Raw genomic sequence first — 21,718 nt, 5'->3', positions numbered from 1 at the left:
TAAATAACCCTTCATGTCCTGGACCTATCAGATGAGGTCCACCTGATCTGGGTTGTTACAGACAAGCTATGGGGTGTTGTATGGTGCTTCCACGGGCAATAAGGACATACAAATAATAACTAGCATAACAGACAGGTCACGCGCATATAAGATGGCTTTGTAGCTAAAGTCAGAAAGGAAGTTCACCTGAGTAGAGGCTGCTGTACTTATCTGATACGGTTCAACTGCTGGGAGGTCACTGAGCTGGGTTACAGAGGCAGACAGCTGTGAACCGCTAACACTGAGGTCTAGGAACTATAGACATCTATAAATACTAACACTGAGGTCTAGGAACTATAGACATCTATAAATACTAACACTGAGGTCTAGGAACTATAGATGTCTATAAATACTAACACTGAGGTCTAGGAACTATAGACATCTATAAATACTAACACTGAGGTTTAGGAACTATAGATGTCTATAAATACTAACACTGAGGTCTAGGAACTATAGATGTCTATAAATACTAACACTGAGGTCTAGGAACTATAGATGTCTATAAATACTAACACTGAGGTTTAGGAACTATAGACGTCTATAAATACTGACTAACACTGAGGTCTAGGAACTATAGACGTCTATAAATACTGACTAACACTGAGGTTTAGGAACTATAGACATCTATAAATACTAACACTGAGGTCTAGGAACTATAGACATGTATAAATACTGACTAACACTGAGGTCTAGGAACTATAGACGTCTATAAATACTAACACTGAGGTCTAGGAACTATAGATGTCTATAAATACTAACACTGAGGTCTAGGAACTATAGACATCTATAAATACTAACACTGAGGTCTAGGAACTATAGATGTCTATAAATACTAACACTGAGGTCTAGGAACTATAGACATCTATAAATACTAACACTGAGGTTTAGGAACTATAGACGTCTATAAATACTGACTAACACTGAGGTCTAGGAACTATAGACGTCTATAAATACTGACTAACACTGAGGTTTAGGAACTATAGACATCTATAAATACTAACACTGAGGTCTAGGAACTATAGACATCTATAAATACTGACTAACACTGAGGTCTAGGAACTATAGACGTCTATAAATACTAACACTGAGGTTTAGGAACTATAGACGTCTATAAATACTGACTAACACTGAGGTCCAGGAACGATAGAGGTCTATAAATACTAACACTGAGGTCTAGGAACTATAGACGTCTATAAATACTGACTAACACTGAGGTCTAGGAACTATAGACGTCTATAAATACTGACTAACACTGAGGTCTAGGAACTATAGACGTCTATAAATACTGACTAACACTGAGGTCTAGGAACTATAGACGTCTATAAATACTAACACTGAGGTCTAGGAACTATAGATGTCTATAAATACTAACACTGAGGTCTAGGAACTATAGACGTCTATAAATACTGACTAACACTGAGGTCTAGGAACTATAGAGGTCTATAAATACTAACACTGAGGTCTAGGAACTATAGACGTCTATAAATACTGACTAACACTGAGGTCTAGGAACTATAGACGTCTATAAATACTAACACTGAGGTCTAGGAACTATAGACGTCTATAAATACTGACTAACACTGAGGTCTAGGAACTATAGACGTCTATAAATACTAACACTGAGGTCTAGGAACTATAGACGTCTATAAATACTGACACTGAGGTCTAGGAACTATAGACGTCTATAAATACTGACTAACACTGAGGTCCAGGAACGATAGATGTCTATAAATACTAACACTGAGGTCTAGGAACTATAGACGTCTATAAATACTGACTAACACTGAGGTCTAGGAACTATAGACGTCTATAAATACTAACACTGAGGTCTAGGAACTATAGACGTCTATAAATACTAACACTGAGGTCTAGGAACTATAGACGTCTATAAATACTGACTAACACTGAGGTCTAGGAACTATAGACGTCTATAAATACTGACTAACACTGAGGTCTAGGAACTATAGACGTCTATAAATACTAACACTGAGGTCTAGGAACTATAGATGTCTATAAATACTAACACTGAGGTCTAGGAACTATAGACGTCTATAAATACTGACTAACACTGAGGTCTAGGAACTATAGACGTCTATAAATACTAACACTGAGGTCTAGGAACTATAGACGTCTATAAATACTGACTAACACTGAGGTCTAGGAACTATAGACGTCTATAAATACTGACTAACACTGAGGTCTAGGAACTATAGACGTCTATAAATACTGACACACTGAGGTCTAGGAACTATAGACGTCTATAAATACTAACACTGAGGTCTAGGAACTATAGACGTCTATAAATACTGATAACACTGAGGTCTAGGAACTATAGACGTCTATAAATACTGACTAACACTGAGGTCTAGGAACTATAGACGTCTATAAATACTGACACTGAGGTCTAGGAACTATAGACGTCTATAAATACTGACTAACACTGAGGTCTAGGAACTATAGACGTCTATAAATACTGACTAACACTGAGGTCTAGGAACTATAGACGTCTATAAATACTGACTAACACTGAGGTCTAGGAACTATAGACGTCTATAAATACTAACACTGAGGTTTAGGAACTATAGACGTCTATAAATACTGACTAACACTGAGGTTTAGGAACTATAGACGTCTATAGAATGTTCCCGTTTATTTCAGACTCTCTTGAAAATAGGGCATTACCTATTGTACCATTTTAAATAATATCACTTCCAGTCAGGGCACTGAGAACTTTACCACAACAAGACAAAAGAAAGAAAAAGTCCACTTGAGAAAGTGAAGCGCTGCTGTAGCTTCAGAGTCCAAGAAATCATTGTTGCTGTTTTTCAATCTCTTTGTTCAATTTGATATTTTATTTCTGAGAGCGGGTCTGCAGAGAGCAACCTTCACACAAAGACAGTGGACAGCAGTCAAGGTGTTTTTAAACAATGTCTTGTTCCCCTGGACCTGCTCTGTTGGAGACAGGGAGGTTTAACTCCCCTGGACCTGCTCTGTTGGAGACAGGGAGGTTTAACTCCCTTGGACCTGCTCTGTTGGAGGCAGGGAGGTTTAACTCCTCTGGACCTGCTCTGTTGGAGACAGGGAGGTTTAACTCCCCTGGACCTGCTCTGTTGGAGACAGGGAGGTTTAACTCCCCTGGACCTGCTCTGTTGGAGACAGGGAGGTTTAACTCCCTTGGACCTGCTCTGTTGGAGACAGGGAGGTTTAAGGTTTAACTTCCCTGGACCTGCTCTGTTGGAGACAGGGAGGTTTAACTCCCCTGGACCTGCTCTGTTGGAGACAGGGAGGTTTAACTCCCCTGGACCTGCTCTGTTGGAGACAGGGAGGTTTAACTCCCCTGGACCTGCTCTGTTGGAGACAGGGAGGTTTAACTCCCCTGGACCTGCTCTGTTGGAGACAGGGAGGTTTAACTCCTCTGGACCTGCTCTGTTGGAGGCAGGGAGGTTTAACTCCTCTGGACCTGCTCTGTTGGAGACAGGGAGGTTTAACTCCTCTGGACCTGCTCTGTTGGAGGCAGGGAGGTTTAAGGTTTAACTCCTCTGGACCTGCTCTGTTGGAGACAGGGAGGTTTAACTCCCCTGGACCTGCTCTGTTGGAGACAGGGAGGTTTAACTCCCCTGGACCTGCTCTGTTGGAGACAGGGAGGTTTAACTCCTCTGGACCTGCTCTGTTGGAGACAGGGAGGTTTAACTCCTCTGGACCTGCTCTGTTGGAGACAGGGAGGTTTAACTCCTCTGGACCTGCTCTGTTGGAGGCAGGGAGGTTTAACTCCTCTGGACCTGCTCTGTTGGAGACAGGGAGGTTTAACTCCTCTGGACCTGCTCTGTTGGAGGCAGGGAGATTTAAGGTTTAACTCCCCTGGACCTGCTCTGTTGGAGACAGGGAGGTTTAAGGTTTAACTCCCTGGACCTGCTCTGTTGGAGACAGGGAGGTTTAACTCCTCTGGACCTGCTCTGTTGGAGACAGGGAGGTTTAACTCCCCTGGACCTGCTCTGTTGGAGACAGGGAGGTTTAACTCCCCTGGACCTGCTCTGTTGGAGACAGGGAGGTTTAACTCCCCTGGACCTGCTCTGTTGGAGACAGGGAGGTTTAACTCCCCTGGACCTGCTCTGTTGGAGACAGGGAGGTTTAACTCCTCTGGACCTGCTCTGTTGGAGACAGGGAGGTTTAACTCCCCTGGACCTGCTCTGTTGGAGACAGGGAGGTTTAAGGTTTAACTCCCCTGGACCTGCTCTGTTGGAGACAGGGAGGTTTAAGGTTTAACTCCCCTGGAGCTGCTCTGTTGGAGACAGGGAGGTTTAACTCTCTTTCATGGTGTTACAGTCTGGTAAACTTGATAGGGGAAAGGTGGATAAGTCACCCGCAGGCTGGTCCAGGAACATGTCAAGTGTTTCAGCAGAAAGAACACAGTGGGAGACTGAGCAGTGAGCACCAGCACATACCTTACAGCACGTGCCTCACAGCAGCAAGATTTCTGACCTGTTGCCACTAGAAAAGGGCAACCAGTGAAGAACAAACACCATTGTTAATACAACCCATATTTATGTTTATTTATTTCCCCTTTGAACAAGTGATTGAACCTGCCTGTAAGGCCAGATGACACCAAATTGTCACTGTTGGGACTGATCTCCATTGGTTCCATTGTGTCACCAGACAAGCTGGGTGGGAGACAGCTGGAGACGGAACAAGCTATTGTCACTCCTTCAGTCCTCCAGGTCTGGGCCGGCATTCTCAGGACGCATCATTCCAAAAGGCCAATAAAATCATCACTCAGAGGGCACAATCCTCTCGGATTACGAGCTGGATTTACTTTCCAACATACATACCTCTAGGTCAACGGGTTTGAAAGCTGAGACAGACACTTTTTGACGTGCTGTAATGAAAACAGTAACGATGCAGCGAGCTGGGGAATCATTTCCTTTCCGCGAGCTAACCTCCTTCACTCCCTCCGCATGCCGAAGAGGAATAGATGGAGAGGGAGAGGAGGGAGATCGAGGGGGGAGAGGAGGGAGATGGAGAGGGAGAGGAGGGAGATCGAGAGGGAGAGGAGGGAGATCGAGGGGGGAGAGGAGGGAGATCGAGAGGGGAGAGGAGGGAGATCGAGAGGGGAGAGAGGGACAAAAAAGGGGGAAGAGACATACGGAAAGGGAAAGAGAACGGGAGAAAGAACGTGAGAGGGAGAGAAAAACAACAGATAACGCCCATTTAAAGTTCCTCTGGTGTTCGTGTTCCCTGTCTGCCTCTCTCAGTAACCGTACCACTACCAGTACCACTACCACTACCAGTAGCGCTACCAGTACCAGTACCACTACCAATACCACTACCAGTACCAATACCACTACCAGTACCACTACCAGTACCACTACCAGTAGCACTACCACTACCAATACCTCTACCAGTACCACTACCACTACCAGTACCACTACCACTACCAGTAGCGCTACCAGTACCAGTACCACTACCAATACCACTACCAGTACCAATACCACTACCAGTACCACTACCAGTACCACTACCAGTAGCACTACCACTACCAATACCTCTACCAGTACCACTACCACTACCACTACCAATACCACTACCAGTACCACTACCAGTACCACTACCAGTAGCACTACCAGTACCACTACCAATACCAGTAGCACTACCAGTACCACTACCACTACCACTACCAGTACCACTACCAGTACCACTACCAGTACCACTACCAATACCAGTACCACTACCAATACCAGTAGCACTACCAGTACCACTACCACTACCACTACCAGTACCACTACCAGTAGCACTACCAGTACCACTACCAATACCAGTACCACTACCAGTACCACTACCAGTACCACTACCAGTAGCACTACCAGTACCACTACCACTACCAGTACCACTACCACTACCAGAACCACTATCAGTACCCACTACCAGTATCAGCACCAATACCACTACCAGTACCAATACCACTACCAGTACCACTACCAGTACCACTACCAATACCACTACAAGTACCACTACCAGTACCACTACCAGTACCACTACCACTACCAGTACCACTACCAGTATCACTACCACTACCACTACCAGTAGCACTACCACTACCAGTAGCACTACCAGTATCACTACCACTACCAGTACCACTACCAGTACCACTACCAGTATCAGCACCAATACCACTACCAGTACCACTACTAGTACCACTACCAGTACCACTACCAGTACCAGTACCACTACCAGTACCACTACCAGTATCAGCACCAATACCACTACCAATACCACTACTAGTACCACTACCACTACCAATACCACTACCACTACCAGTACCACTATCACTACCAGTACCACTACCAGTACCCACTACCAGTACCAATACCACTACCAGTACCACTACCAGTACCACTATCACTACCAGTACCACTACCAGTCCCACTACCAGTATCAGCACCAATACCACTACCACTACTAGTACCACTACCCACTACCACTACCAGTCCCACAACCACTACCAGTACCACTATAACTACCAATACCAGTATCACTACCAGTACCACTACCAGTACCAGTACCAGTACCGCTACTAGTACCACTACCAGTATCAGCACCTATACCAATACCACTATCACTACCAATACCACTATCACTACCAATACCACTATCACTACCACTATCACTACCAGTATCACTACCAGTACCAATACCACTACTACTATCAGAACCACTATCAGTACCACTACTAGTACCACTACCAGTATCAGCACCAATACCACTACCATACCACTATCACTACCAATACCAGTACCACTACCACTACCAGTATCACTACCAGTACCAGTACCACTACCAGTACCACTACCCACTACCACTACCAGTACCCACTACCAGTATCACTTCCAGTACCAGTACCAGTACCACTACCAGTACCAATACCAGTATCACTACCAATACCAGTACCACTACCCACTACCAGTACCACTACCAGTATCACTACTAGTACCACTACCACTATCACTACCAGTACCAATACCAGTACCAGTATCAATACCACTAGCAATACCAATACCAGTATCACTACCAGTACCACTACTAGTATCACTACCAGTACCACTACCAGTACCACTACCACTACCAGTATCACTACCAGTACCACTACCACTACCAGTACCACTACCAGTACCAGGGAGCTAGCAGAGCTGAAGGTCAGCCTTGATAAACAATAATCTCCTCTCAGGTGGTAGAGGGCTTCAGATACTCATTGATCTTCCCCTCCTCTCTCTGGGACCATCGATGTTACAGACACTGGAGGCCAGCCAGAGTCTAGCCTGGTTCATCTAGTGGTACAGCCAGAGTCTAGCCTGGTTCATCTAGTGGTACAGCCAGAGTCTAGCCTGGTTCATCTAGTGGTACAGCCAGAGTCTAGCCTGGTTCATCTAGTGGTACAGCCAGAGTCTAGCCTGGTTCATCTAGTGGTACAGCCAGAGTCTAGCCTGGTTCATCTAGTGGTACAGCCAGAGTCTAGCCTGGTTCATCTAGTGGTACAGCCAGAGTCTAGCCTGGTTCATCTAGTGGTACAGCCAGAGTCTAGCCTGGTTCATCTAGTGGTACAGCCAGAGTCTAGCCTGGTTCATCTAGTGGTACAGCCAGAGTCTAGCCTGGTTCATCTAGTGGTACAGCCAGAGTCTAGCCTGGTTCATCTAGTGGTACAGCCAGAGTCTAGCCTGGTTCATCTAGTGGTACAGCCAGAGTCTAGCCTGGTTCATCTAGTGGTACAGCCAGAGTCTAGCCTGGTTCATCTAGTGGTACAGCCAGAGTCTAGCCTGGTTCATCTAGTGGTACAGCCAGAGTCTAGCCTGGTTCATCTAGTGGTACAGCCAGAGTCTAGCCTGGTTCATCTAGTGGTACAGCCAGAGTCTAGCCTGGTTCATCTAGTGGTACAGCCAGAGTCTAGCCTGGTTCATCTAGTGGTACAGCCAGAGTCTAGCCTGGTTCATCTAGTGGTACAGCCAGAGTCTAGCCTGGTTCATCTAGTGGTACAGCCAGAGTCTAGCCTGGTTCATCTAGTGGTACAGCCAGAGTCTAGCCTGGTTCATCTAGTGGTACAGCCAGAGTCTAGCCTGGTTCATCTAGTGGTACAGCCAGAGTCTAGCCTGGTTCATCTAGTGGTACAGCCAGAGTCTAGCCTGGTTCATCTAGTGGTACAGCCAGAGTCTAGCCTGGTTCATCTAGTGGTACAGCCAGAGTCTAGCCTGGTTCATCTAGTGGTACAGCCAGAGTCTAGGAGGGGGGAGAGGAGAGAGAAGGGGAGAGAGAGTGGGGAGAGGAGAGAGGAGGGGAGGGGAGGGGAGAGAGGAGAGACGAAGGGAGGGGAGAGAGGAGGGGAGAGAGGAGAGACGAAGGGAGGGGAGAGAGGAGGGGGGAGAGGAGGGGAGAGAGGAAGAGACTGATAACAGCTCCTGTCCAGACATCACATCACTGTGGTAATTATTATCTCTCTCTGTCAGATACTAAGCCGCCGAGCGTCGGGTCAGGATGAAAACAAAATACAGTGATGTTTACAGTGATGAATGACTGACATCGATCATTTCAATCAGCATTTTTCCACGTCTGGCCACGCGTTCCACCTGGCTACCCTGACAACATCTCAGCACCCCCTGCAGCAACTTACCCCCCCGCTTCTCCTTCACCCAAATCCATCTCAGCACCCCCTGCAGCAACTTACCCCCCCGCTTCTCCTTCACCCAAATCCATCTCAGCACCCCCTGCAGCAACTTACCCCCCCCGCTTCTCCTTCACCCAAATCCATCTCAGCACCCCTGCAGCAACTTACCCCCCCGCTTCTCCTTCACCCAAATCCATCTCAGCACCCCCTGCAGCAACTTACCCCCCCGCTTCTCCTTCACCCAAATCCATCTCAGCACCCCCTGCAGCAACTTACCCCCCCCGCTTCTCCTTCACCCAAATCCATCTCAGCACCCCCTGCAGCAACTTACCCAACCCAACCCACTTCTCCTTCACCCAAATCCATCTCAGCACCCCCTGCAGCAACTTACCCAACCCCCCCGCTTCTCCTTCACCCAAATCCATCTCAGCACCCCCTGCAGCAACTTACCCAACCCCCCCGCTTCTCCTTCACCCAAATCCATCTCAGCACCCCCTGCAGCAACTTACCCCCCCGCTTCTCCTTCACCCAAATCCATCTCAGCACCCCCTGCAGCAACTTACCCCCCCGCTTCTCCTTCACCCAAATCCATCTCAGCACCCCCTGCAGCAACTTACCCAACCCCCCCACTTCTCCTTCACCCAAATCCATCTCAGCACCCCCTGCAGCAACTTACCCAACCCCCCCGCTTCTCCTTCACCCAAATCCATCTCAGCACCCCCTGCAGCAACTTACACAACCCCCCCGCTTCTCCTTCACCCAAATCCATCTCAGCACTCCCTGCAGCAACTTACCCAACCCCCCTGCTTCTCCTTCACCCAAATCCATCTCAGCACCCCCTGCAGCAACTTACCCAACCCCCCCGCTTCTCCTTCACCCAAATCCATCTCAGCACCCCCTGCAGCAACTTACCCCCCCGCTTCTCCTTCACCCAAATCCATCTCAGCACCCCCTGCAGCAACTTACCCCCCCGCTTCTCCTTCACCCAAATCCATCTCAGCACCCCCTGCAGCAACTTACCCAACCCCCCCACTTCTCCTTCACCCAAATCCATCTCAGCACCCCCTGCAGCAACTTACCCAACCCCCCCGCTTCTCCTTCACCCAAATCCATCTCAGCACCCCCTGCAGCAACTTACACAACCCCCCCGCTTCTCCTTCACCCAAATCCATCTCAGCACTCCCTGCAGCAACTTACCCAACCCCCCTGCTTCTCCTTCACCCAAATCCATCTCAGCACCCCCTGCAGCAACTTACCCCCCCCCCCCCCGCTTCTCCTTCACCCAAATCCAGACAGCTGATTTGGGTGAAGCTGCAAAATCTGGATCCCTTCAAATCAGCTGGGCTAGACATTCTGGATCTAAAACTATCCCCTCTGAAATTGTTGCAACCCCTATTACTAGCCTGTTCAACCTCTTTCGTGTCGTCTGAAATCCCCAAAGATTGGAAAGCTGCCACGGTTATCCCCCTCTTCAAAGGGGGAGACACTCTAGACCCAAACTGTTATAGACCGATATCCACCCTTAATAAACAGATTACCGACCATTTGGAATCCCACCGTACCTCCTCCACTATGTTTCAGAGCTGGTCATGGGTGCACCTCAGCCACGCTCAAGGTCCTAAACGATATCATAACCACCATCGATAGAAGACATTACTGTGCAGCAGTCTTCATCGACCTGGCCAAGGCTTTCGACTCTGTCAATCACCGTATTCTTATCGGCAGACTCAACAGCCTTGGTTTCTCAAATAATTGCCTCGCCTGGTTCACCAACTACTTCTCAGACAGAGTTCAGTGTGTCAAATCGGAGGGCCTGTTGTCCGGACCTCTGGCAGTCTCTGGCAGTGTCCACAGGGTTAAATTCTTCTCTGTATACATCGATGATGTTGCGCTTGCTGCTGGTGACTCTCTGATCCACCTCTACGCAGACGACACCATTCTGTATACTTCTGGCCCTTCTTTGGAGACTGTGTTAACAACCCTCCAGACGAGCTTCAATGCTATACAACTCTCCTTCCGTGGCCTCCAACTGCTCTTAAATACAAGTAAAACTAAATGCATGCTCTTCAACCGATCGCTGCCTGCACCTGCCCGCCCGTCCAGCATCACTACTCTGGACGGCTCTGACTTAGAATATGTGGACAACTACAAATACCTGGGTGTCTGGTTAGACTGTAAACTCTCCTTCCAGACTCACATTAAGCATCTCCAATCCAAAATTAAATCTAGAATCAGCTTCCTATATCGCAACAAAGCCTCCTTCACTCATGCTGCCAAACATACCCTCGTAAAGCTGACCATCTTACCGATCCTCGACTTCTGCGATGTCATTTACAAAATAGCCTCCAACACTCTACTCAATAAATTGAATGCAGTCTATCACAGTGCCATCCGTTTTGTCACCAAAGATCCATATACTACACACCACTGCGACACATCTCGTTGGCTGGTCCTCGCTTCATAATCGTCGCCAAACCCACTGGCTCCAGGTCATCTATAAGTCTTTGCTAGGTAAAGCCCCGCCTTATCTCAGCTCACTGGTCACCATAGCAACACCTACCCGTAGCACACGCTCCAGCAGGTATATCTCTCTGGTCACCTCCAAAGCCAATTCCTCCTTTGGTCGTCTTTCCTTCCAGTTCTCTGCTGCCAATGACTGGAACGAATTGCAAAAATCTCTGAAGCTGGAGACTCATATCTCCCTCTCTAACTTTAAGCATCAGCTGTCAGAGCAGCTTACCGATCACTGTACCTGTACATAGCCAATCTGTAAATAGTACACCCAACTACCTCATCCCCATATTGTTACTTACACTCTTGCTCTTTTGCACCCCAGTATCTCTATCTGCACATCTATCACTCCAGTATTAATGTTAAATTGTAATTATTTTCACCTCTAGGGCCTATTTATTGTCTACCTCCCTACTCTTCTACATTTACACACTGTACATACATCTTTCTATTTTAATTTTCTATTGTGTTATTGACTGTACGTTTGTTTATGTGTAACTCTGTGTTGTTGTTTGTGTCGCACTGCTTTGCTTTATCTTGGCCAGGTCGCAGTTGTAAATGTTCTCAACTGGCCTACCTGGTTAAATAAAGGTGAAATAAAACAAAAATAAAACATTGGAAAGGGAAATTTGACAATGTATTTTAATTATAGACAGATAAATGTCCTAGACTGAAGGAGGTCTGGTTCTACAGTGGCATCTGATGTTAATGACTGTCCATTGTTCAGTTCAACTGATGCTTCCTGTAAAGCCTTTCCACAAACAAGGTCAGGTACTGGCCAGATAAAGCGCTGTGGTATGAGACTAACAGGATAATAGCATGAAAACATCATGCTATAATAACATGGTAAGAAACCCTGGAAGGTCCAGGGATACGTGACGGTTATATGTCTCACCTTTAACAGCCTCGTCCACCACCTCCACCACACGGTCAATCTGCTGGACCTGGAACACACAGAGGACAGGGTTAGAAAACACACAGAGAGACACAGAGAGAGAGAGACACAGAGAGAGAGAGAGACACAGAGCGAGAGACACAGAGAGAGAGACACAGAGAGAGAGCGAGACACAGAGAGAGAGAGAGAGACACAGAGAGAGAGAGAGAGACACAGAGAGAGAGAGAGACACAGAGAGAGAGAGACACAGAGAGAGTGAACATGGTGGATAAAACACACAAATCTAAAATCAAATCTTATTTGCCACATGCTTTGTAAACAACAGGTGTAGACGAACAGTGAAATGCTTTGTAAACAACAGGTGTAGACTACTAACCCGTCTCCCCTCTCTACTAACCCGTCTCCCCTCTCTACTAACCCGTCTCCCCTCTCTACTAACCCGTCTCCCCTCTCTACTAACCCGTCTCCCCTCTCTACTAACCCGTCTCCCCTCTCTACTAACCCGTCTCCCCTCTCTACTAACCCGTCTCCCCTCTCTACTAACCCGTCTCCCCTCTCTACTAACCCGTCTCCCCTCTCTACTAACCCGTCTCCCCTCTCTACTAACCCGTCTCCCCTCTCTACTTACCCGTCTCCCCTCTCTACTAACCCGTCTCCCCTCTCTACTAACCCGTCTCCCCTCTCTACTAACCCGTCTCCCCTCTCTACTAACCCGTCTCCCCTCTCTACTTACCCGTCTCCCCTCTCTACTAACCCGTCTCCCCTCTCTACTAACCCGTCTCCCCTCTCTACTAACCCGTCTCCCCTCTCTACTTACCCGTCTCCCCTCTCTACTAACCCGTCTCCCCTCTCTACTAACCCGTCTCCCCTCTCTACTAACCCGTCTCCCCTCTCTACTAACCCGTCTCCCCTCTCTACTAACCCGTCTCCCCTCTCTACTAACCCGTCTCCCCTCTCTACTAACCCGTCTCCCCTCTCTACTAACCCGTCTCCCCTCTCTACTTACCCGTCTCCCCTCTCTACTAACCCGTCTCCCCTCTCTACTAACCCGTCTCCCCTCTCTACTAACCCGTCTCCCCTCTCTACTAACCCGTCTCCCCTCTCTACTTACCCGTCTCCCCTCTCTACTAACCCGTCTCCCCTCTCTACTAACCCGTCTCCCCTCTCTACTAACCCGTCTCCCCTCTCTACTTACCCGTCTCCCCTCTCTACTAACCCGTCTCCCCTCTCTACTAACCCGTCTCCCCTCTCTACTAACCCGTCTCCCCTCTCTACTAACCCGTCTCCCCTCTCTACTAACCCGTCTCCCCTCTCTACTAACCCGTCTCCCCTCTCTACTAACCCGTCTCCCCTCTCTACCACTAGGGAACCACAGCTCAACAGTGATTTGAAACATTTCCATGTGAATAACAGCAAGGTAAACCCAGATTCTCATTCTATGCACACAACTCATTTAGACTCTGTTGGCCTTGCCTGGTGCTGTTTTACATTTCATTCCTAAACTCATAACTGCAGGAAACACCATCAACCCCAAATCACAAACAAAACAACGGTGACTCTGAAACAGTACAACATAAACACAGTGTGGCACAGAGCTAAAACTACATCCAACAACAATCAGTCACAGCTCTGTGGTGAATCAATCTTCTACTGATAAACAGGAGGACCAGGGGTCTGGACTGAGAACGATGCCCCGAAAGAGAGAAAAGATTTTATGCAGACCAATTTCTTGCTCCGTTTTGCTCCTTTTCCACCCTCCGTTTCCCCCTCTCCTCTCCTCTGTTGTGTTATTTCTGCATGAGCCAATCTCCCTCCATTTTTCCCTCCCGCAGTTTCCCCTTCTCCACTGTGTTATTTCTGCCTGGGGAACCAGAGATTGTAAAATCTTACCTATTAAAAGGAAATGTGTATCAATTGTGCCCTGCTGCAACCCTTAGTTAAATCGCTGAGGCTAGCAGGCCTCCGCTCCCGTCCAGGGCCCACCCCCAGGCCTCGATGGGCCTGGAGCCCCATTACCCCCTCCCATCCCTGGGCAGAGTGCAGCGGGGCAGAGGGTACCGCCTGGAGGATGGATGGGACAAACAAGCACTACGCCCCCCCCCATCCCAAATGGCACTCTATTCCCTTTATAGAACAATAACAGACCTTACAACAATAGGGAACAGAGTGGCATTTGGGACACATCCGAGGCCTCTCCCGTCTCGCAGCAGTTATATGCATGATAAGCACGGAAATGAAAATCAATTTGCTCCTAATGGGACAGCAATCTGTGTCCACTCTGAGCAGCGGGAGAGAGGCAGAGGGCCTGGGACTAGCAGAGTTTGTTTCTCTCTCTGTGTGTGTGTGTGTGTGTGTGTGTGTGTGTGTGTGTGTGTGTGTGTGTGTGTGTGTGTGTGTGTGTGTGTGTGTGTGTGTATAGAATGCACTGCTACCCTTTCGGATGCTCCACTATAAACCTTCTGCACTGCATTACTCTCAGCGACACAGAGACCACTGCATTACTCTCAGTGACACAGAGACCACAGCATTACTCTCAGCGACAGAGACCACAGCATTACTCTCAGCGACACAGAGACCACAGCATTACTCTCAGTGACACAGAGACCACAGCATTACTCTCAGTGACAGAGACCACAGCATTACTCTCAGTGACAGAGACCACAGCATTACTCTCAGTGACAGAGACCACAGCATTACTCTCAGTGACAGAGACCACAGCATTACTCTCAGTGACAGAGACCACAGCATTACTCTCAGTGACAGAGACCACAGCATTACTCTCAGCGACACAGAGACCACAGCATTACTCTCAGCGACACAGAGACCACAGCATTACTCTCAGTGGAGCTGAGTGGAAACAATAAGCAAAACATACTTTAAGACCATGTGACATCTGACTGCTTTACCATTGTGCAGATCTGACTCCATTCAAATGTACCGGACAATGTAATAATGTACTGACCAATGTAATAATGTAGTGACCAATGTAATAACGTAGTGACCAATGTAATAATGTACTGACCAACTTAATAATGTAGTGACCAATGTAATAATGTACTGACCAATGTAATAATGTACCGGATAATGTAATAATGTACTGAACAATGTAATAATGCACCGGACAATATAATAATGCACTGACCAATATAATAATGCACTGACCAATATAATAATGCACTGACCAATGTAATAATGCACTGACCAATGTAATAATGCACTGACCAATATAATAATGCACTGACCAATATAATAATGCACTGACCAATGTAATAATGTACTGACCAACGTAATAATGTACTGACCAATGTAATAATGTACCGGACAATGTAATAATGTAGTGACCAATGTAATAATGTACTGACCAACGTAATAATGTAGTGACCAATGTAATAATGTACTGACCAATGTAATAATGCACTGACCAATGTAATAATGTAGTGACCAATGTAATAATGTACTGACCAATGTAATAATGTACCGGACAATGTAATAATGTAAATATAGATTGTAGATGAAGTACATAAATACAGACGATAACAACAATATTGTTCATTTCATGAGAAGGCTGTTTAGGGACCCGGGAGGCCGCTTAGGGACCCGAGAGGCCGTTTAGGGACCCGGGAGGCCGTTTAGGGACCAGGGAGGCCGTTTAGGGACCCGGGAGGCCGTTTAGGGACCAGGGAGGCCGTTTAGGGACCCGGGAGGCCGTTTAGGGACCAGGGAGGCTGTTTAGGGACCCGGGAGGCCGCTTAGGGACCCGGGAGGCCGTTTAGGGACCAGGGAGGCTGTTTAGGGACCCGGGAGGCCGCTTAGGGACCCGGGAGGCCGTTTAGGGACCCGGGAGGCCGTTTAGGGACCAGGGAGGCCGTTTAGGGACCCGGGAGGCCGTTTAGGGACCAGGGAGGCCGTTTAGGGACCCGGGAGGCCGTTTAGGGACCCGGGAGGCCGCTTAGGGACCCGGGAGGCCGCTTAGGGACCCGGGAGGCCGTTTAGGGACCCGGGAGGCCGTTTAGGGACCCGGGAGGCCGTTTAGGGACCTGGGAGGCCGTTTAGGGACCCGGGAGGGATCGATGGATACAGTCACCTTAGATCTAGAAAGCAGCCCCCGTCCCCGTCCTCCAAACCACCTACTCTCTCACCACTATAAGCCAGCTAACAAGCTGGGGTCAGGGCCAATTGTCTCTGCCTGTGACTGTGTGAGGTGTGTCCGCGTGGGCAGGCCATCCATACGTGTGAGGACTACAGAGAGCAGAGTAGAGGACACAGCTCAGCGCCAGCAGGGGGCAGCTGTCATTTGGACCCTCCGGTGCTCCTGTGGCCGACATGCTGAGCTAGGAGATGAGAAACTAACAGGTAGCGCTAACCCCAATACCTCTCATACCCCAGAAACAGCTAGCGCTAAGGCTAACTCCTCTCACTGTCTCTCATCCCCCATAAAGATGAACAGCTAGCACTAAGGCTAACTCCTCTCACTGTCTCTCATCCCCCATAAAGATGAACAGCTAGCACTAAGGCTAACCCCTCTCACTGTCTCTCATCCCCCATAAAGATGAACAGCTAGCACTAAGGCTAACCCCTCTCACTGTCTCTCATCCCCCATAAAGATGAACAGCTAGCACTAAGGCTAACCCCTCTCACTGTCTCTCATCCCCCATAAAGATGAACAGCTAGCACTAAGGCTAACCCCTCTCACCCCCCATAAAGATGAACAGCTAGCACTAAGGCTAACCCCTCTCACTGTCTCTCATCCCCCATAAAGATGAACAGCTAGCACTAAGGCTAACTCCTCTCACCCCCCATAAAGATGAACAGCTAGCGCTAAGGCTAACCCCTCTCACTGTCTCTCATCCCCCATAAAGATGAACAGCTAGCACTAAGGCTAATCCCTCTCACTGTCTCTCATCCCCCATAAAGATGAACAGCTAGCACTAAGGCTAACCCCTCTCACTGTCTCTCATCCCCCATAAAGATGAACAGCTAGCACTAAGGCTAATCCCTCTCACTGTCTCTCATCCCCCATAAAGATGAACAGCTAGCACTAAGGCTAACTCCTCTCACCCCCCATAAAGATGAACAGCTAGCACTAAGGCTAACCCCTCTCACTGTCTCTCATCCCCCATAAAGATGAACAGCTAGCACTAAGGCTAATCCCTCTCACTGTCTCTCATCCCCCATAAAGATGAACAGCTAGCACTAAGGCTAACTCCTCTCATCCCCCCATAACACTAACCCCGCTCACTACGTCTCTCATCCCCTGCCGCCTTGCCTCCCCTGCCGCCTTGCCGCCCCGCCGTTCGCTATGATCAATAGTCATTCAGGAAGACTGTACTTAAGTCTGCAGACCTCTTTCATCTTCATTTAAAAGCAGAGAAAGCGAAGAGTCAGAGAAGAGAGAGAGGAGAGAGAGGAGAGAGAGGAGAGAGAGGAGAGAGAGGAGGCCCGCTGAGCCAGAGGTTCTTTAGAAGAGGCTGCTCTCCTCTCTCGCTGCCCCGTCGCTCAGTGATCGCTAGCGCTGCTGATATGACATTTATCTTTCATTTCTCTCAGTAGTAAAGCACACCTGGGTGGATAAACCGAAAGAGGGAGGGAGGGAGGGAGGGAGGGAGGGAGGGAGGGACTAGGCACTAGGATCTATTTCTGCTGTTGGCTGGTAGAAAGACTAAGAGGGAGGGAGGGAGGGAGGGAGGGAGGGAGGGAGGGAGGGAGGGAGGGAGGGAGGGAGGGAGGGAGGGAGGGAGGGAGGGAGGGAGGGAGGGAGGGACTAGGCACTAGGATCTATTTCTGCTGTTGGCTGGTAGAAAGACTAAGAGGGAAGAACTTTAGGGAGAGTCCAACTCCTGGTGGTTTTCTGAGGTGATGTCATGACCAAGGGTTGAGAGAGGGCCGGTCGATACCGATGGGGATCAAATGCCTTCATGGGATAGAAGTCTAAGTACAATTGTTCCTGGTGTTGCATTATGGGGCCTAGGCAGCGGCAGGGAGAAGCAGATCTTAGCATCGGCCTATCTAGTGGAACAGTTTGTAGTTCTGCAGTAGGGAAAGTCAAGGCAGTGAAGTAGAGGCAGGAAACAGCCAGGCGTGTCTATCTGAGGATCTCATGCTTGTTAACTGCAGTTGTATAATACGTTTAGGGAAATGACTGACTGAACTGAATCCACTCAGGGAGGGGTGTTATGGGTAAATATAAGACATGTCAGCCTTGTTTTGTCATTGTATCAAGAGCTTAAGTGAAATTGCATCAGATAAACAATAGAATCGAAAACAAACATTGAAATCACATTAAATTTTCCCCCAGAGACCAACGCCAACAATACAACTATTTAAAACATCATCCAGCCTTTCAAAAGAGCAACGTTACGTTTTTCATCAAGCGTCTATTTTAAAGAAGGGTTACTCTCTGGATTCTCAGAATCATCAACTTTTATATAAAGTACATAACATGGAGTACACCTGGACGACTCTTTCATATAAAATCAATACATGGATATTATCACAAGGTCATTTCTATATTCAATATTGTGCCTGGTTGTATGTCCCCTTAATAAACATCAATGTCCCATGTTATGTTAAACCCACTATATCATGAATAATGCATTTCAATTCAATATACAATCCCAGTCATGTCAACCCCCAGGCTTAGAAGAAAACAGCTGGTAAATTCATTGCAGTAGGACTTTCAATGTGTGTAGATTGCAGATTGCTTTACAGATTGATTATTCTATTTTCCATGGAGCTTTAGTGTGTCCCCTAAATGGCACTCTACTCCCTATATAGGGCACTACTTTTAACCAGAGCCCCTATGGGTCCTGGACTAAAGTCATGCACTGTATAGGGAATAGGGTGTGATTTGGGAAGCACCCTTTAGTTATCCTTGGCAGTTCCAGAACCACAGGAATGTCACCGTCGTTTGGTGGAGTTGTAGAATATGCAAAAACACCCTGGAACATTTACATAAGATGACTGGTGTAACTGAAAGAAGGCGTGGTCTAGTTAACTGCCATCCAGCACCTGTCCCATCTCAGCCCCTTATTATTAGTCAACAGACCTTGTTGTTTGCCGGCGTGCCTGACTGACTGTAGTCCAACCAATATCAATATGAGAAAGACTCTTCTGGAACACAGAAGGCACACCTCACACACGGACTCACTTCCTCAAATATTAGACCTTGTTAGGTCATGTTTAGAAATCCCTCATAGTAGAAAACACGGTTGGCAGAGTAAATACTGGAGTAGACGCAGTAGATTAAAGAACATTCAACAACCGGCCTCAGAGCAACAACAACAACAACAACCGGCCTCAGAGCAACAACAACAACAACCGGCCTCAGAGCAACAACAACAACAACCGGCCTCAGAGCAACAACAACAACAACCGGCCTCAGAGCAACAACAATAACAACCGGCCTCAGAGCAACAACAACAACAACCGGCCTCAGAGCAGCAACAACGACAACCGGCCTCAGAGCAGCAACAACAACAACCGGCCTCAGAGCAGCAACAACAACAACCGGCCTCAGAGCAGCAACAACAACAACAACCGGCCTCAGAGCAGCAACAACAACAACCGGCCTCAGAGCAGCAACAACAACAACCGGCCTCAGAGCAGCAACAACAACAACCGGCCTCAGAGCAACAACAACAACAACCGGCCTCAGAGCAACAACAACAACAACAACCGGCCTCAGAGCAGCAACAACAACAACCGGCCTCAGAGCAACAACAACAACCGGCCTCAGAGCAGCAACAATAACAACCGGCCTCAGAGCAACAACAACAACAACAACCGGCCTCAGAGCAACAACAACAACAACAACCGGCCTCAGAGCAACAACAACAACAACAACCGGCCTCAGAGCAACAACAACAACAACCGACCTCAGAGCAACAACAACAACAACCGGCCTCAGAGCAACAACAACAACCGGCCTCAGAGCAGCAACAACAACCGGCCTCAGAGCAACAACAACAACAACCGGCCTCAGAGCAGCAACAACAACAACCGGCCTCAGATCAACAACAACAACCGGCCTCAGAGCAGCAACAACAACAACCGGCCTCAGAGCAGCAACAACAACCGGCCTCAGAGCAACAACAACAACAACCGGCCTCAGAGCAGCAACAACAACAACCGGCCTCAGAGCAGCAACAACAACCGGCCTCAGAGCAGCAACAACAACAACCGGCCTCAGAGCAACAACAACAACAACAACCGGCCTCAGAGCAACAACAACAACAACCGGCCTCAGAGCAGCAACAACAACCGGCCTCAGAGCAACAACAACAACCGGCCTCAGAGCAGCAACAACAACCGGCCTCAGAGCAGCAACAACAACCGGCCTCAGAGCAGCAACAACAACCGGCCTCAGAGCAACAACAACAACCGGCCTCAGAGCAACAACAACCGGCCTCAGAGCAGCAACAACAACAACCGGCCTCAGAGCAACAACAACAACAACCGGCCTCAGAGCAGCAACAACAACAACCGGCCTCAGAGCAGCAACAACAACAACCGGCCTCAGAGCAGCAACAACAACCGGCCTCAGAGCAACAACAACAACCGGCCTCAGAGCAGCAACAACAACAACCGGCCTCAGAGCAGCAACAACAACAACCGGCCTCAGAGCAACAACAACAACCGGCCTCAGAGCAACAACAACAACAACAACCGGTCTCAGAGCAACAACAACAACCGGCCTCAGAGCAACAACAACAACCGGCCTCAGAGCAGCAACAACAACAACCGGCCTCAGAGCAGCAACAACAACCGGCCTCAGAGCAGCAACAACAACCGGCCTCAGAGCAGCAACAACAACAACCGGCCTCAGAGCAGCAACAACAACCGGCCTCAGAGCAGCAACAACAACCGGCCTCAGAGCAGCAACAACAACCGGCCTCAGAGCAGCAACAACAACCGGCCTCAGAGCAGCAACAACAACCGGCCTCAGAGCAGCAACAACAACCGGCCTCAGAGCAGCAACAACAACCGGCCTCAGAGCAGCAACAACAACAACCGGCCTCAGATCAACAACAACAACAACAACCGGCCTCAGATCAACAACAACAACAACAACCGGCCTCAGAGCAGCAACAACAACCGGCCTCAGAGCAACAACAACAACAACCGGCCTCAGAGGTCTTTCAGTCAGCCGTCTCGAGCAGAATTGGTATCCATTCCGTTTCAACTCCAGTCAGTTTAATTGGAAATGAATCAATTTCCTAATAGGGATGTAACTCAATTCCTGAATGGACTAGAATTGAGTCCAACTGTGGTCTACAGTCTAATGTGTAGGACAGAACTTTGTGTAACTGCCATGTTGTCTAAACCCCCTCCACCACACATACATACCACAAGGGAGAGATGGAGGAGACTTACCCCGATGATGCTGAGTCCTTTAAGGTAGTCCATCCTGGGCTGGGCCTGGGGAACACATCCAGCCACCACCACCTTCTTATCCTGCTCCTGGGCCTTCCTGACAGAGACACGACGGGGGTTAATACAGGGAGGACCAACGATGGCTAAGGAAAGTCACTTTTTTTGGGCTGTTTTCTTTAGCACGTACTACTTTTGACCAGGGCCCATAGAGTACCACAGTATGAGTCATAATACCCATAAAACCTAGCGGTCAA

At 48.4% G+C, this 21,718-nt stretch overlaps 1 protein-coding gene across 4 annotated transcripts in view; it reads right to left on the bottom strand.

Moving 5' to 3' along the window:
- cdkal (CDK5 regulatory subunit-associated protein 1-like 1) overlaps positions 1–21,718 on the bottom strand; it is an 839,461-nt gene that overhangs the window by 589,608 nt on the left and 228,135 nt on the right. For all 4 annotated transcript variants that reach the window (XM_082974903.1, XM_082974905.1, XM_082974904.1 and 1 more), the window contains 2 exon segments: positions 21,465–21,561; positions 12,093–12,141 (listed from right to left, as the gene is read on the bottom strand). In XM_082974903.1, coding sequence (XP_082831029.1) covers positions 12,093–12,141; positions 21,465–21,561 — 146 coding nt within the window.

Source organism: Salmo salar, chromosome 05, assembly GCF_965601325.2.
Source record: "Salmo salar chromosome 05, fSalSal1, whole genome shotgun sequence".
In the NCBI taxonomy this organism is placed as follows: Eukaryota; Metazoa; Chordata; class Actinopteri; order Salmoniformes; family Salmonidae; genus Salmo; species Salmo salar.
Note: the sequence above shows the minus strand (reverse complement) of the source record. Positions and strands in the feature narration are given on the sequence as shown.